Here is a 14,867-nt window from a genome sequence, read left to right on the forward strand (position 1 = left end):
TCCTTGTCTCCAACCAGATTCTGTGGTTTGGTTACTTGAATTCTTACTGTGGCTGCAACATCTGATGTCTCAATGTCTTGTTCAGAAGGCCACTTAAAGTATAGCTAGCTCACTTGAAACAACTGACAGATTGTGATCAAGAGATTTACTAGTGGAAATGGTAGCTGAAAAGAATTCTAGAGTCTGGCAAAGATATTGGGAGTGTTCCAGTTGTTGTGACCCCACACACTTTCTTTAATTTGAGCAGGTGGATTATTGTGGAACAAGAACTCTAGGATGTTCTGGAAAGAGAACTGGACAATGGATTGGCTTCTCAATGAGCAAACAATGAAGAGAATCTCTTTTTGTAGAGATGGAAGGTGGATGCCAAAGAATATCTTTGTACATCCAGCTTTCTGTGGTTGCCGACTCTGTTGCAATGGGCTGTGATTGGTGTCTAGTTTGGCCTTATAAACATAATACATGATGGCATCCTTAAATGCCAGTGATTTAGAGATTTTCAAGTTTCGTGCCCTAGATCCTTGGTGTGGGGAGAGAAGCCCTGAGAGTAATGGCTGTATGAAATCATCACGCTTTGTTATATAACAGTACATTGTTCTGGAGACCATTCTGCATATTTTAGGTCCTGTGCTAAATGGCAGACAGAAATAAGTCCAGTAAATGAAGACAGAACAGGGCATTTCTTTTCCCAAGACCCACTAGGATATGCTTGAAAAGTGATTTGGTGTCCGAATTGTGGGCACATCCCTCTAAAAATGAGAGCTTACACAGCCCCTTTAAAACTGAGGAGAGCAGGTCCATACCTGCTCCTCCTCCACACAGGCCATGTGTGTGCCAGCATAGCGCAGTAGCAGCTGGGAGATGCCCCGCCGGTGCATGGGTATAGCTGGGGGAGCACCGAGATTACAACAATGGCGGCAATCGGAGGAGGAGCAAAGACATGATTCTTCTCTACTAGAGAGAAAGTGAAGTGATCCTTCCCTGATCAATGATGGTCTTCCCTGAAATAATTGGCAATGATGAGCTTCTCCATAATTGGCAATTTTTTAATCCAATGGAATTGTGTCACCAGATTTCAGCTTAATACTGTGAAGTTGCTGATTGCCTCAAAGTATATTCCTTCAGGTAACTTCTCTGTTCCTGCTGCACTCAGTGTAACTTCAGCAATGATTCTATCTTACAAAAAGACATAACAAACAAGGGTCTTGCATGTGGAGGGTTAGCTATTCTACTTCAAAATGACTTGATGGTCATGCTTGTTTACTCAGTAAACTGGAGGCAGTGATTCTCAAGGTACTGTTTCCTTGATTGAAACACTTACAGTTTCATTTATATCCCTTTGAGAAAGTATGCTAGAAAAGTTGATAGAGTTATTGCCTTTGTTTTTGTTTTTTGGCAACTTTAGTGAACATCTGCTTTGAGGATCAGCTGATGAACATGCTGAATACTGCCTCATCCTGCCAATTAAACAGAGTGTACGCTTTATATAAATGATTTGAGCTTTTTAATTTCATGTTTGGAAGGGGAGGAATGTTACTTAGTATTGTGCCTAAGTGTGGTAAGCAGGGAAAGTTCCTCTCTTGGCTTGTAGTGTAATGATATAACTTATCATAGTTAGGGGATTGGTAGGAAAGTCAGTTCTCTAATATGTCTTCTTTTTTTATAACTTTACACTGTTTTGCATGGTGCAATCCTGCACATTGGGTGATCGCCTGTTTGGTGATGGATCCTATAAAACTCTGCCTGTCCACCCTTGACCAATATCAAGCCCACGACACCTTAGGCAGCTTAATGCAATGATTCCAGTGAACGTGATTATATCTGGAGTTTGAAGGGATTTGCACCTCACAACAAAAACACTGTTGAGAGCATATTGGCTTCTGGACTGCTTTTGTGCCTTTGTCTTTCATACCTTATGCTTCTCTGCCAACAGCAACTGCTGGAGATGCAGTTGACCCAAGGCCAGCCAAACACATCTTAATAGAAGATGTGTTCGGCTGGCCTTGGGTCAACTGCATTCCTTGGTTATTGCATGGTTTGGGGAAGAAATGAACATAAGGTTTTACACGACACAAAATATCTCCCTCTCCATGAGACATACACACACAATCTTAGGCTGGGTACCAACTGAATAGGGCTTCCTGCATTTGGCTACCAAAAAGATATGATGCTTTCACGTTGTCTTGACAGCCAAACGCATTATGCTTAGACATCAGAAGGGCAGGGACTCACTTGAATAGGAGCAATGTGTTGAAGAGATGCTGTTGACAAGTGGTACACGATAACTTTACCAAAAGGGGAGATGCTCAGACAAATGTAGTATTCGGGACAATTTCCTAGAATGGTACAAAAATACGAAAAGGAGAGAGTTCCTTTTTAAAATCTGTGGACAAACATCTTAATTAGTTCAGGGGCTACTATTAGCATTTATATACTGCTCAGTATGGAGATCTGAGCATCAGTGTTTTGATTGCACTGTGGAAAGGGACACCACATACAGGTGTTCATATGCCAACCGCAGAAACCTCTTGAGCCAAGATGGGCAATCTGGAGTACTTGGTTGCAAATGAAAATGTAGATATAGTGGGACACAGTTATTCCTGAACACAAACTTTGTGTGTTTATTTCTCCCTGCATTATCACTTTTCTTTTCCACGCTAAACATACCCAGCTCTTCCCTCTTCCCTGGTTTTCAGACCCATCACCAACTTGATTTGATTTCCACTGAAGCCGTTGCAATTTATCAGTGCTCAGAAATGGACACAATATTCCAAGTGAGGTCTGACCAGTGCAGAATAGAGTGAAATGATTACATCTCGTTATCTGAATGCCTCTATTAATGTAGCCTAAGATTGCATTAGCTTTTTTGGCAGCTGCATCACACTGCTGGCTCATGTTCAACTTATTGACCATTAAGACACCTAGGTTCATTTCATATGTACTGCTGCTAAGCAAGGTCTCCTCCATCCCATAATTGTGTGTTTCATATTTTCACCCTAATGTAAGACTTTACATTTGTATCTATTGAACTTCACTTTGTTAGTTTTGGCCCAATATTTAAGTCGGTACAAATTGGATTGAATCTTGATTCTAAGGTGTTAGCTATCCCCACCTGCCTGGCTTTGTGTTTTCTGGATGCCACCAGGGGTCTTGTGCATGAGCATTGCAGCCCAGGTCATCCACCAGCTGACGCGTGACCCTGGTGAGCAGTAGCCACCATCCAGCCCTTCTTGTGTACACACATCAGTATGAAGAGGATATTCCAGGACCCATCAACACTAGTTTCCTGCTTAAGTCTCTCATTGACCAGGAGGCAGTGCTTGAGAATGGGTGAGATTGGTGTCTGTGTGCTCCCTCTCTCAGCTTCCTCCCATGTTAGGGTCAAGACTAAAGAGCTGGCCACTGCTGCTTCCTAGGACCAGAGCCCCCTCCCCTAGGGGAAGAGTATCTCAAGCTGGGCCTAGTGGGGATACCTTAAATCCATCTCCTGCCACTGCCTGCTCCAATTCAAGCAAGAGCTTCCTTTTCCTTGCCAATAAGTAATCACTTAATCCTGGCTCAGAAGAGTGGGTGAAAACTGCCATCAATAAAGATCTTAAGGCTGAGCTGCAAAAGGGCCCTGCGACAAAAGCTTTAAAGAAAAAAGCTCCCACTTTATTGTAGTTTCTGTTTGGGACTTTCCAGACTTCCATGAGGTTGTCTTGGACAAAGGTTCCCAGCCTACTTTTCTCCCACAGAGAACCTTGTTACTCACTGCTCAACTCCAACTTGCTCTGCCCATGGGGTTTGGTGAGACTCTCCCTCATCCCCTCTCAGAGGATGAGGTGGGTGAATGGCCAGGGAAGGATGACTTCTCACCTCTTTGTCTTTTCAAGGCTTTCTAGTAGACAGTTTTACTTCCCTGCTAAATAAAGCTGTTGCAGTACTGGGATTTGCTCAAGTGGGGCTAGCTCCCCCTTCTCCCCCTTGTCCTTTCCAGGAACAAGACTCCTTGGCATACCATCCCTTTCCCAGAATGTTTAGAGTATAAAAGAGATGTTTGTTATAGGCATCATGAGTTCTGTAATAGAATTTCATTTTTCAGCAATCCTGTTTATCAGAGTTTTACATTCTATAAAAATTGCTCCCATGTTGTACCTTCTATTAATTCCATTGGTGGCTGTCTGTGTTTTTCTGTGTAAACTGCTTTAAAGGTTTTGTTGAAAAGCAGTACATTATTATTATTATTATTATTATTAGTAGTGGTAGTGGTAGTGGTAGTGGTAGTGGTAGTGGTCTGTGGTATGTTTAACCTCTTAGATTGTGGTGCAGCCAGCAAAACCAAAGGGCCCATCAGCATCTGACACATGACTGAGCTTACTAAGAAATGTAAGGAGAGAAGAGAGTGCAGAAAAGGTCCAAGACCAGGACAAGGTTTCGGTTCCAAACTTAAAACGTCATGTTCTCTGTCTGTAGTCCCTTCATGTATCCTAGATCATTTTCCTTTGTGGCTTGACATCTTTCCCACAATAGTCCTCTTATCTTTTCCTCTCCTATTGTTCCACTAGTTCTGTATTGGATTCTTCTTCCTGCTGGCCAAATATTTTGAGTTCACTTTCTTGGCTTTTATGGAAAGTTGTGGCAATTGCTACCTTGATTCAGTACTTAAGTCATGGTCTGGCTCCTTTTGAAAGCTGCATAGAGTAGAAGGGTAAAGAAATGGAGCTCTGAAGAGGGAGCACAGTGTGGACAGTCACTTCTAAAGATGGTATCCGAACTCCAGAGGTGCGCGTTAGTTTAGCTTCCACGTGCACTAGTGCTCACTCTGTGTCTTTAGGATTTAGGGTGAGACTAGAAATAACAGTTAAGGTAGAATACTTGAGATAATACTTCTCATACTTAGGCTGTCAATACTTTAAACCTTTCAGAGGCTGGAAGTAAGCAGTTTTAAAATAGGCTAAAATGTATGTGTATCTGGCTAATGTCGGAGACAGACTGCTAAACTAGGTGGATATTTGGGAACTTGGTACAAATATTCCTATGTGTTCAAAGTTTGTGTGGGGAGGGTCCTTGAAATTGCATACTGAGCGGTTATTCCATAGCTAGTGTACAGACTGGTTGGAAACATCATTTCACTGCTTCCAACAGTCTGCAAAGGAACAAGATGGTGTAGCATGGCTTAGATGTTGGGAAACGTAGTTATCTTAGAAACTCTATGGGAACTGACTTAACTACCTTCTCTTTACAAAGGCTTCTAAGGCAGAATTAAAAACTGTGTGTGCCTCTGTTTCTGGGCCTCCTCGTGTAAGCTCTGTCTTTGTTTCCAATGAGTTAGCATTACTCTTACAGTTGACTGATACCAATTGGGGAGGATGGAAGTGAAGTCCTGAAACTGTGTGGTGCCAACGATCCTTCTCCTTGATGCTGTTGTTTGTTCTTTCCAGTAGGAAGTGTTCATGCGGGGTCCACATTCCCAGCAATTCAAGGGACTTCCTTGACGAGCCTGTCTACTCAACCCAGCTCCCTTGTTACGGGGGGCTTTCCTTCAGAGGATGAGCAGCACAGTCAGCCTGTGAGCCCTCAAGGGTTGCACTACCTCCACTCTGCCTACCGAGTTGGTAAGGACAGTTACTTTATCTCCTGTGGCCCTTCACCAGGAATTCGGGACAGGGCTACTGTGTGTGAATCTGCTACTGTGCCAGGGTCCCTGGGGAGGCAAAATAATCACACTACTAAGTCATAGTGTTGGGGTTAGCATGATGTCAAAAGCGTAATTAAACACAGGTCAGCAAAGGGAGGAGGATATCAGGGGCATTTGGGGCAAATGTTATGGAGGATTTGGTGGCAAGACACCTTCCAGTTGATGCAATGAGAGTTATGACTATGTGGAGCAGTGTGAGTGTGAGAGGAAAGGATGTTTGGCTGATAGGAAAGCCAAACTGACCTGGCCATAGCTTAGCGGCAAAACTGGCAAGAAGTGGCCAAAGCAGACATTTTTGATGTGTTTGGTGCTAATCTTCATATTGTAGAAAACATGATAGTCTACTGAGCTCTGAGCAGTTTAATCCCTAATCTTTAAGCCAGAAAAGAAACATGTTCCACATCAGTCCATGTAATTGCTGAAGTGCTCCTGTAGGCTAGTTAACACTGCAAGCGTACTCACTCTGAATTAGTCCCCTGAACTTCAGGGAGTTTTTGGCTTGAGTTTGAGCAAAAAACTACAATCTGAGTTGTTAAGCCAAGGCTTGCTGGAATGAGCCACTTTCAACACCATCAGATCTAAGTGCCAGGAACTCTGGATAGGTCACATTAGGACTTTAGTTAGGAGTGGGTTGTCTTGATTTGTTGGTGATACTGGAGGTAGGAAAGCAAGAGGAGAGAGATAGAAAGCAAGTGCTGGGATACTATGATCTGCCTCCCCACCCATACCTCATGATCTCACTTAGGTAATGGCAGCTTGGCAAGGTATGTGGATGCAAAGAGCTCAGTTGGTGGGTTTGTTCTGGGATCCTTTCGGACAACTCACTCTTGAGGATGCCAGGATCATCTGCTTCCTTGCAAAGAGTGTGCCTCTTCTATCAAGCATTCCACCCTTGCGCCTGCAGTAGTTGGTATGGGTCAATGTAGAGGCATTGTCAAAAACCAGAAGCAAATGGCCTTGCAGTACTTCTGGAGCTGATGTGAATTGAGCCATTTATTATTTATTTATTCGATTTCTAGAGTGCCCCTCCAAAAATAGCTCAGGGCAGTTTACAAAGAGAAATAATAAGATGGATCCCTGTCCCGAAAGCGCTCACAATCGAAAAAGAAACATAAGATAGACACCAGCAACAATCACTGGAGGTACTGTGCTGGCGGGGGGATAGGGCCAGTTACACACACACACACACACACACACACACACACACACACACTCACACACACCCGCCCCGCTAAATAAAAAAGAACCACCACATTAAAATGTGCCTCTTGGCCAAGTTAGCAGGAGTTAACTGAGTATCATATGATGTGGGACTTGATAGTCTTTTAGGTTCTTCACTACATGAGGTTTACATGTGTAGTCTTTTGCTGAAGACTGGCATTTGCCTTAACTCATACACATTCTGGTTCCTATCAAGGAACTATGCTAGTTAATCATCGATGGCCACCATCTTAATTCTTGGAAGCCAAATCTTCCTTAGCATATCTCCCATGAAACGGGAGAAGAAACTCTACTGTAGGAGATGTCGGTGGAACAAGGCCCATGCATTGGAGGCCATGGGTCCCAGCAATTTGGTTGGGAATGGCAGGCCCATGAAACTCAGCTGCTGCATCCACGATGAGCTCTTCTGATCAGAATGTGTGAGTGGAGCATTCATTGACCACTGGCTCAAGTGGGTGGAGGTGATGGAGACTTTTTCTTGTGAGGAATCCACAAGCCTCCCAAGGTTTTGATGCCAGGGGGCATTCCTTGACTGACTACCAAGATGTGAATGGCTCATGACCCTGCTGGCATTGCAAGGCTTTCAAGTTCAATGCACTTACATGTGCTTTTGGGCCTGATAGTGGTGTTACCCGACACTGTACAAACATTACTGATTGTTTGGCTTGATTAGAAAATGGAAAATCAGTTTCCTCAGATGTATAGAAGTCACTGGGTTCTTCTGGAGTGCTCTGAGATTATAATAGTAACTAGCCGACCCCGCACAGAGCATCTGTGAGCTCTTTGGGGCCGACGGTTACCTCTTCCACCCCACCTTCTGCCCCAGTCTCGGCTTCCGGGCCCAGCCGCCTCTCCTCCCCACCGCCACTTCTGCCTCCCCCCCCCCCACACACACTTTCTTTCCTCACTCCTGGGCCTCGGCTCCACGGCCAGGCCAGGCTACTGCCATCTCTGGCCTCCGCGTCCTGGGTGCGCCTCAGCCAATCAGGCGTGTCCACTGCCCAGCCAATCAGCTGGGCACCGGGACGCACATTCCAAGGCACACCCAGGAGAATTAGATAGATAGATAATTCAGTTGGTTGAGCACAGAGGTCCAACACAACCTGCTTCTTGTTCTTTTGGGTAACTGAAGAAGATGAAACGTACGCTGCCATACACAACAAGAGGCATAGAGTTCAGTCCTCCAGTGTTCATCAGGTGGATGGGTTGTGTGTGCGTGTTGCAAGTTTTAGTAATTTTTAGGGTTTTGCAGGAAAAAAACCTCACAGACATCATAAACAATCACAAATATACTTCCCTTCCTCTCACTTCCTGCCCAGAGTAGTCTGACTCTAACAAAGACATTATAAATACTGAAAAACAAATATAGTGCATTCTTATTTGGAACAAATATCTTGTTTTTCCTCTTTGTGCCCAGGAATAAATGACCAGGTTAACCTGCAATCAGCAGAGCTATCCTGATTTTCCTCCCCCTTAATTGACACGGAGTTATAACTAGAATTCTAGAGGTGCCGAATGTAGTTGGATTGTAAAGTCATTGTAAAAGCCAATAAATTTTTAAAATGCAAAAAAATTTAAAAAAATTCTAGAGGTGCCATCTTTGGAGTTCTTGGATTGGGATGGGATGGTGACACGATGAATGGGGGAGATTGGAGAATGGTGCAGTTCTATTTCAAATAGTCCCTAGATAGTTTGAATTCTCCACTTGTGGAGGCTTACCTGCAGTGGGAACTTACTTGCTGCTGATACAGATTGATGCTCAAGAGCACAGCTCAGCTGTGGAAATCTCATGGGAAGGTAATGGTGCTTCCTATGTTATGTTTTAAAGGGAAACCAAAGGAGCTGCTTCCAGCTTTACCTTGTGAACTAACGCCTTTCAAATAAAATGCAGCATTATTGGGGGAGGGCAGAATAGTTGCTATCTTCTACCTTTTTCAGCACTGGGGTAAGATGGCACGATTGTGTTCCCACCATCGTAAGGACGGCAGAGGCAGGGGGAAGAATTGGCTTGTTAAGCCTTCTGGAGCTTGGGATCAATCCCAAAGGATGAATCTGTCTTAAATGGTTAGCTTGGTCTCAGAACACCATTTTTGTCAAGTCTGAATTTCCTTACTGAGGGATCCCTAGAGTGAAGCTTTCAGCCACTTTTATTGATCATGGAGGGAGCCTCAGGCACTTTCAGTATTGATGTTTGGAGAACCCTGTTGGTCTGAGATGCTCTCTTTGCTCAGTAGTGAATGGAAAATCCCAGGTACCTGTTTGCCTGATCTAAGCTCAGCTGGGTATGAGGGTGTGTGAAAGATTCATGTCGTCAGACTTCTTGACTATTCACGGAAAAGAGGGAAGGGTAAGCCAGCCACCCGTTTGAGGGAGACAGCAAAAGTTCCACCTTGAAACTTCTAAATGAAATTCAGGGTATAAGTTTTAAAAAATAAACTGGGAAGTCGAGTTGAACTTGAAGCCATAAAATAAATGATGCATTCAGTGTGTGTGTGTGTGTGTGTGTGTGTTAAAGAAAGTTGATAGATCAGCTTCCCCCACTCATTGCTTTCCTGCTCCACCCTACCTAGTAACTGGCATATGCACACGCACCAACAAATTGTCTTTGTCACTGCTTCTCTGCCAGTCTCCCCAAGCTTTAAAGATGTTGATCTTGCAAGGTGAGAAAAGGGTTAACAAATACACATCAATTTGTTTGCTCTCTCCTGAAACTGCTTTTCTTTATATGATGGTGAGCAACATTTATTTAGGCCTCAGGCATCTGTTAATCTGGTCTGAAAGTTGAACCTGATGGAAGTAGCCATGAGGGGCTTTTCCCTTGCCTCCAGCTCATGCCTGTACAATGAGTGGGCAGATGCTAGCCTTTTGAGTCTTGTAAGCTTTGAATTTGTTTGCCTGAAATATTGTGAATCCACTCTTTCCTGCAGGGATGTTGGCCCTGGAGATGCTTGGCCGCAGAGCTCACAATGACCACCCCAATAACTTCTCACGCAGCCCACCCTATACAGAAGATGTGAAATGGCTCCTGGGATTAGCTGCCAAACTAGGTAAGGTTCAAGGTAATAAGACATGCATGAATGGGAGTGAGGGTTCTGTCCATTGCAAGGTGATGTGTTCTGTTCTTATCTAATGTAACTATCCTAGATGTTCATCCGATTTGCCCTTGTGTTCATACCGTTCCTGGCCCCCTGGATAAAAAGTTGCAGATACAACTCCAAAATGCTTCATGGAGAGGATCCAGTGTGAAATAATTTGCATAGCTTCCAGTACAAAATTGAAGACTTTCTGAGGGACACAGAAGTGAGCAGTTAAATCTTCCTACAAGCATTTGGGGGCAACAGCTCCATGGTTGTAAGCTGGAAACAGCCAGCTTTTAAAAATGGGAAGTTGAATGTGGGTTTGACTGGGTTCCCCATGCCTTGTCTTTTTTAGTAAGTAGAAAATAAATGAAGGTGATAGTCATATTTTTCTTAAAGTGAGCTCTGGTACTGCAATTAACTTGTTCTGCCCCTTGCCCAGGAACAGTGTGTGTGTTCAAGATCAGTTTTGGGGCTGTTTCTGCTTCTGCCTATTCTTCTCACTCCACTGTGTAACCACCTCTTTCTTTCTGCAGGTGTAAACTATGTGCATCAGTTTTGTGTTGGTGCAGCCAAAGGAGTCTTGAGCCCTTTTGTGCTGCAAGAGATCATCATGGAATCTCTGCAGAGGCTCAATCCTGCTCATGTCCACAACCACTTACGCACACCGGCCTTCCATCAGTTGGTACAGAGGTGCCAGCAAGCATACATACAGGTACATATGCCTCTTCATTCCCAGTTGGGTGAGCTGGCTGCTTCACCAACTTATGAATATCCCTTTCAGGGATTCATCTTGCCAGTTTTGAAAGCATATTATTTGATCGGTGCAGAGACTATAGTCACAATTCTGAAGCCTGTCTCCCTTAGTGAGAAAGTTGATTAATATTTATATTATTTGCCCTGCTAACTGGGCAAAGAGGCACCTTTTACCATGGTGATTTTCTTTATTTAGCAGGGGGAGAGTAACTGGCCCTATCCACCCCCAGCACAGTACTTCCAGTGACTGTTGCTAGTGTCCATCTTGTGTTTCTTTTTAGAATGTGAGCCCTTTGGGGACAGGGATCCATCTTATTTATGTATTATTTCTCTGTGTAAACCGCCCTGAGCCATTTTTGGAAGGGTGGTATAGAAATCAAATTAATAATAATAATAACATTGTCAATAAAATTCAGCCATCCCAGGTCCTTGGGAAGGACTCGATGTCTGGATAAAACAAACCAGTCAATAACACCTGTCTGACTGTGTAAGTAAATAAATAAATATTATTTATTTATTTACGGTACAAGACCAAACATGCCCCAACCCACTTTTTAGAAGATGTGATTCTTCATGCCCCTCCTCCAATTTTGAATGTTGAGATGAGTCATTCTGAGAAAGTGGAGATGTGTGGGTTTTTTTTACAGTTACAGTATTGTTCCCCCCACCACAGAAAGCCATGACCCATACCTGCCCCGCCAAGTCTTGTTGCTCCATGTTTTGGGTTTTCGTCTGCCTGTTAGCCCTCTTTGGAGTGCTGGTGTGTTTGCAGCTAGAGTGCTGAACTATGGCCAAGGAGACTTGGGTTCAAAATTTTGTTGGGCCTTATGACAAAACCTATGGAGTGATCTTGGACCAATCAATCTCTCACCCTACTTTTCCGCACAGGGTGGTTGAATATCAAAGTAGGGACTTTGTATGTTGCCTTGAACTCCTTTGGAAGATGAGTGGGGATCAAAATGTTAAAATAGATGCATGTAGCTCAGCTATCTGTCTTGATGTTTGTTGATAGAGGGAGTTCCCTAATAGGCTTCCCTGGATCTATTTATGTTTCCATAAAAGTAACAAAGGGGAAGACCCTGAGCAGATATTGGGTAGAAATGTACCATTTCGTTACCTTGGAGACTGTATTCAAACAGTTTTCCCCCTTGCTTTCTCTAAAGTACATTCACCACCGGCTGATCCACCTCACTCCAGCAGACTACGATGACTTTGTGAATGCCATTCGCAGCGCCAGAAGCGCCTTCTGCCTGACCCCTATGGGTATGATGCAGTTCAATGACATCCTTCAAAATCTGAAGCGCAGCAAGCAGACCAAGGATCTGTGGCAAAGAGTGTCTCTGGAAATGACCACCTTTTCACCATGAGGCCCCTGCCCTCTTCTAGCTAGAGTTCTGTTCACAGCATCCCTCTTTATGGTTTGTTTTTTTTAAATTTCAGCTGTTGGAAACCACTGATTTGATGTATTTATACCATTACATTCCTCTTCCATGCAACTGTGGCTGTGCTCCACTTCCTTTCTTCTCTCCCCCCTGGTAGGTGGAGCCAAGAAATCTGTTTTGTGAGTATACGAGTGTGTGTGAGAATGAGAGGAGCAGCTGGCTGATGCTTGGTCAGTGTTCTCAGTACCCTTCATGTTTGGAGGTGGTTTTTTTGAATGATCGGCTTTGTGTATGCATGTTAGGGGGTAGGGTGGAGCCTTTCTTTAAAATATTTATTTTGGCATTTATAAATATGTATACTACTTTCTATAAAATTCTAAACAAATCCACTCATTACGGGGCCCGGAGAGGCAGTTTGTCTTCTGCATGTCCTGGGCTCCTCCACCACCATTCCTTCCTGCAGCACCTTCCCAAGAGAGGAGCTCAGGCTGAAGTTGAGAGAGCTCCCTCAGCCAACACTGCCTACATGTTGGGATGGGCAAAGGCAGCTCATGTAAAGTCTGGCCCCAGGACTGCTTCAACCTCTTCGCTGCTTGGACTATGGCCCCAAAGAGTTTGCCATCAGGCTTCATAGGATGTTCTAACCATGGTGGTTGAGTTGTACAGTCATGTTACTTTGGCTGGGATATTAGCTCTCCTGTAATCAATTTCTTATTCCTTGTTTGTTTCCTGATTAAAACACTCATTTTCTTAGATTGACTCTGTGCTTCTGTTCTACTGAGAATGAGATAAAACAGGGAAAGAGCAAGAACTTCTACCCTTCTTGGCAATGGTCCTCCTTTGCTGTTTGTAACTGCTGTTCAGAGATGCGCTGAGGTTCTCTTTTGCTAATAGCTGCTATTAGGCAAATGCATAGAGATGTTTATTCCCCCTTATAAAGCCATCTAAGCAAATGGACTTTAGGTTATGCATTGCTCAAAGCACTGACTTGTACTAAATCGACTCTGTTTCACTGAGTGGCCCTGATCCTATTAAAGGAAGAAAAATGCTCAGTATCCATGGCCTTCATAGAATCCTGCAGCTCTTCATATAAATACGAACGCTGAAACCAAGAAAGGGAACATTATTCCTTTAGCTGCCTGCTGGCTGCTCCTGGGGTAGGGAAAGGGGGAGCACAACCCAACACTCCACACACAGAGAAAGTAGTACATTTATTGACTCCCAATGCTGTGTCTAACCTTTATTTAGACAGTGTGCTCAACTGCGAGAGCCAAGAATTTATCCTTATCATTCAATGTGAATGACACTATACATTAATCCAGTGCAGGAAGCGCAGCACTTGCTCCTTTCTTCAACCACAGGGTTTTAGTTTTGTTCGTTCACTTTTGGCTGCAAAGTTGCCCTGCTTGGGGACACATTGAATGGAATATTATATAGTCCATACTATATATTTACAGACAATGGTAAATTCACCATTAAAAATACACAATAACTAAGGCTCAATGTATACGCTTGGCTGAAATAGTTTCTCTCCTTGTTAGAAGGGGGACACCAAGTTACACCAATTGTCCCAAGGAGTTTTCCTGCCATAACCAGCTGCTACATATCCCCCAATGAGCCTGGCACTTATCTTGAGCAGTTGCTGGACCACTCTACATAAGGCATGTTTGGAAGGATGGGCAGGACTGCTGCTGTTTCACTCACATGGTGTAGTGGTTGCAATAAGGAAATGATGAGGTTAGATTATCAGCTCCTGCTGAGACCCACCAGCACAGCAGGCAAAATGGGTGAACTGACCCATCAGTGACTGATCCATATTCTGTCTCACCCATCTTCTCCATGCCATTGTAAAAAACAGAAAAGGGAACCTCTAAAAGCCCCAATGCACAAGAACAGACAGCTGTCCAGCCAAGAGACAGATGTGAAATATCCTCTCATGCCTAGCTGGAAATTAAGACTGCTGTGACTAGTTACAAGTGAACAATGCTTTTTTCATAGCCCATGAATGTGGCGACTTCCCTCAGCTTGTGCGTGGCAGAGGTACAAAATCCACCCCCCACCCACCCCCCGCACTTGGATAGTATTATTGGAACAACCGTGGCTGCAATCTGGGAAATGCAATTTGCTGTCCATCACTTACAACGCTGGAAATATCATTCTAAGAACTACACAAGGGAGCAGTCACAATAGTAAGACATTCACTTGTTAGCATCCTGAGCATTTTGGACATTAATAAGGAGTGTCCCAGTAGCCTAGACATTTGCATGCTTTTGTTCTTTGTGGAGTCTGTGAAGGGCTTTCCTACATGGGGAGTTACAGCCCACATGCATTCCTATGTCAGTCATCTTAGATTTTTTTTTTTTTTTGAGTGGGTATGACTACTACACAATACCTTGTGCAATTTTATCTGGGGTGCTTCCCAAAATGTTTGTAACAAACCATTAATACTTGAAGGTGCAGGGTCCACACTTGGACCAGCGTGCTTCCTGCTCCTTCCTCTGGTTCTTTTTGATTGAGAAGAGATGGCAGTGGGTGGGTGGGTGTTTTTCCAGTGGTTTCCACATCCATGCATCTGGCAGGACTGGGGGTGGGGTAGTGCCCCCAGCTTCAGCTCCAGCTAGAATTCTGCAGTTCCTCTCGGAGCCATGTGGGAAGTGGCTGCCCAAGCTTGTTCATCAGCTTGGATAGTTCAATGTTGTGCTCCCGATAGAAATCTGCCAGGAACATGCGGGACTGCAGCAGTTGGAAGAG

At 44.0% G+C, this 14,867-nt stretch overlaps 2 protein-coding genes across 18 annotated transcripts in view; one reads left to right on the forward strand and one right to left on the reverse strand.

The window, feature by feature from the left end:
- Nucleotides 1-12,869, forward strand: part of ZSWIM8 (zinc finger SWIM-type containing 8) — an 83,165-nt gene extending 70,296 nt beyond the window's left edge. For 2 of the 3 annotated variants that reach the window (XM_053304990.1, XM_053304991.1), the window contains 4 exons: nt 5,424-5,597; nt 9,829-9,948; nt 10,515-10,693; nt 11,898-12,869. In XM_053304990.1, the coding sequence (XP_053160965.1) occupies nt 5,424-5,597; nt 9,829-9,948; nt 10,515-10,693; nt 11,898-12,101 (677 nt within the window). In that variant the 3' untranslated portion in view covers nt 12,102-12,869. Of the gene's footprint in view, nt 1-5,423; nt 5,598-9,828; nt 9,949-10,045; nt 10,202-10,514; nt 10,694-11,897 lie in introns of those variants that run through there. The other variant, XM_053304992.1, reaches the window with a different exon arrangement.
- Nucleotides 12,870-13,308: 439 nt separating this feature from the next.
- Nucleotides 13,309-14,867, reverse strand: part of NDST2 (N-deacetylase and N-sulfotransferase 2) — a 193,975-nt gene continuing 192,416 nt past the window's right edge. For all 15 annotated transcript variants that reach the window (XM_053305003.1, XM_053304994.1, XM_053305001.1 and 12 more), the window contains one exon: nt 13,309-14,849. In XM_053305003.1, coding sequence (XP_053160978.1) covers nt 14,724-14,849 — 126 coding nt within the window. In that variant the 3' untranslated portion in view covers nt 13,309-14,723. The remainder of the gene's footprint in view (nt 14,850-14,867) is intronic.

This window comes from Hemicordylus capensis, chromosome 3 (assembly GCF_027244095.1).
Source record: "Hemicordylus capensis ecotype Gifberg chromosome 3, rHemCap1.1.pri, whole genome shotgun sequence".
In the NCBI taxonomy this organism is placed as follows: Eukaryota; Metazoa; Chordata; class Lepidosauria; order Squamata; family Cordylidae; genus Hemicordylus; species Hemicordylus capensis.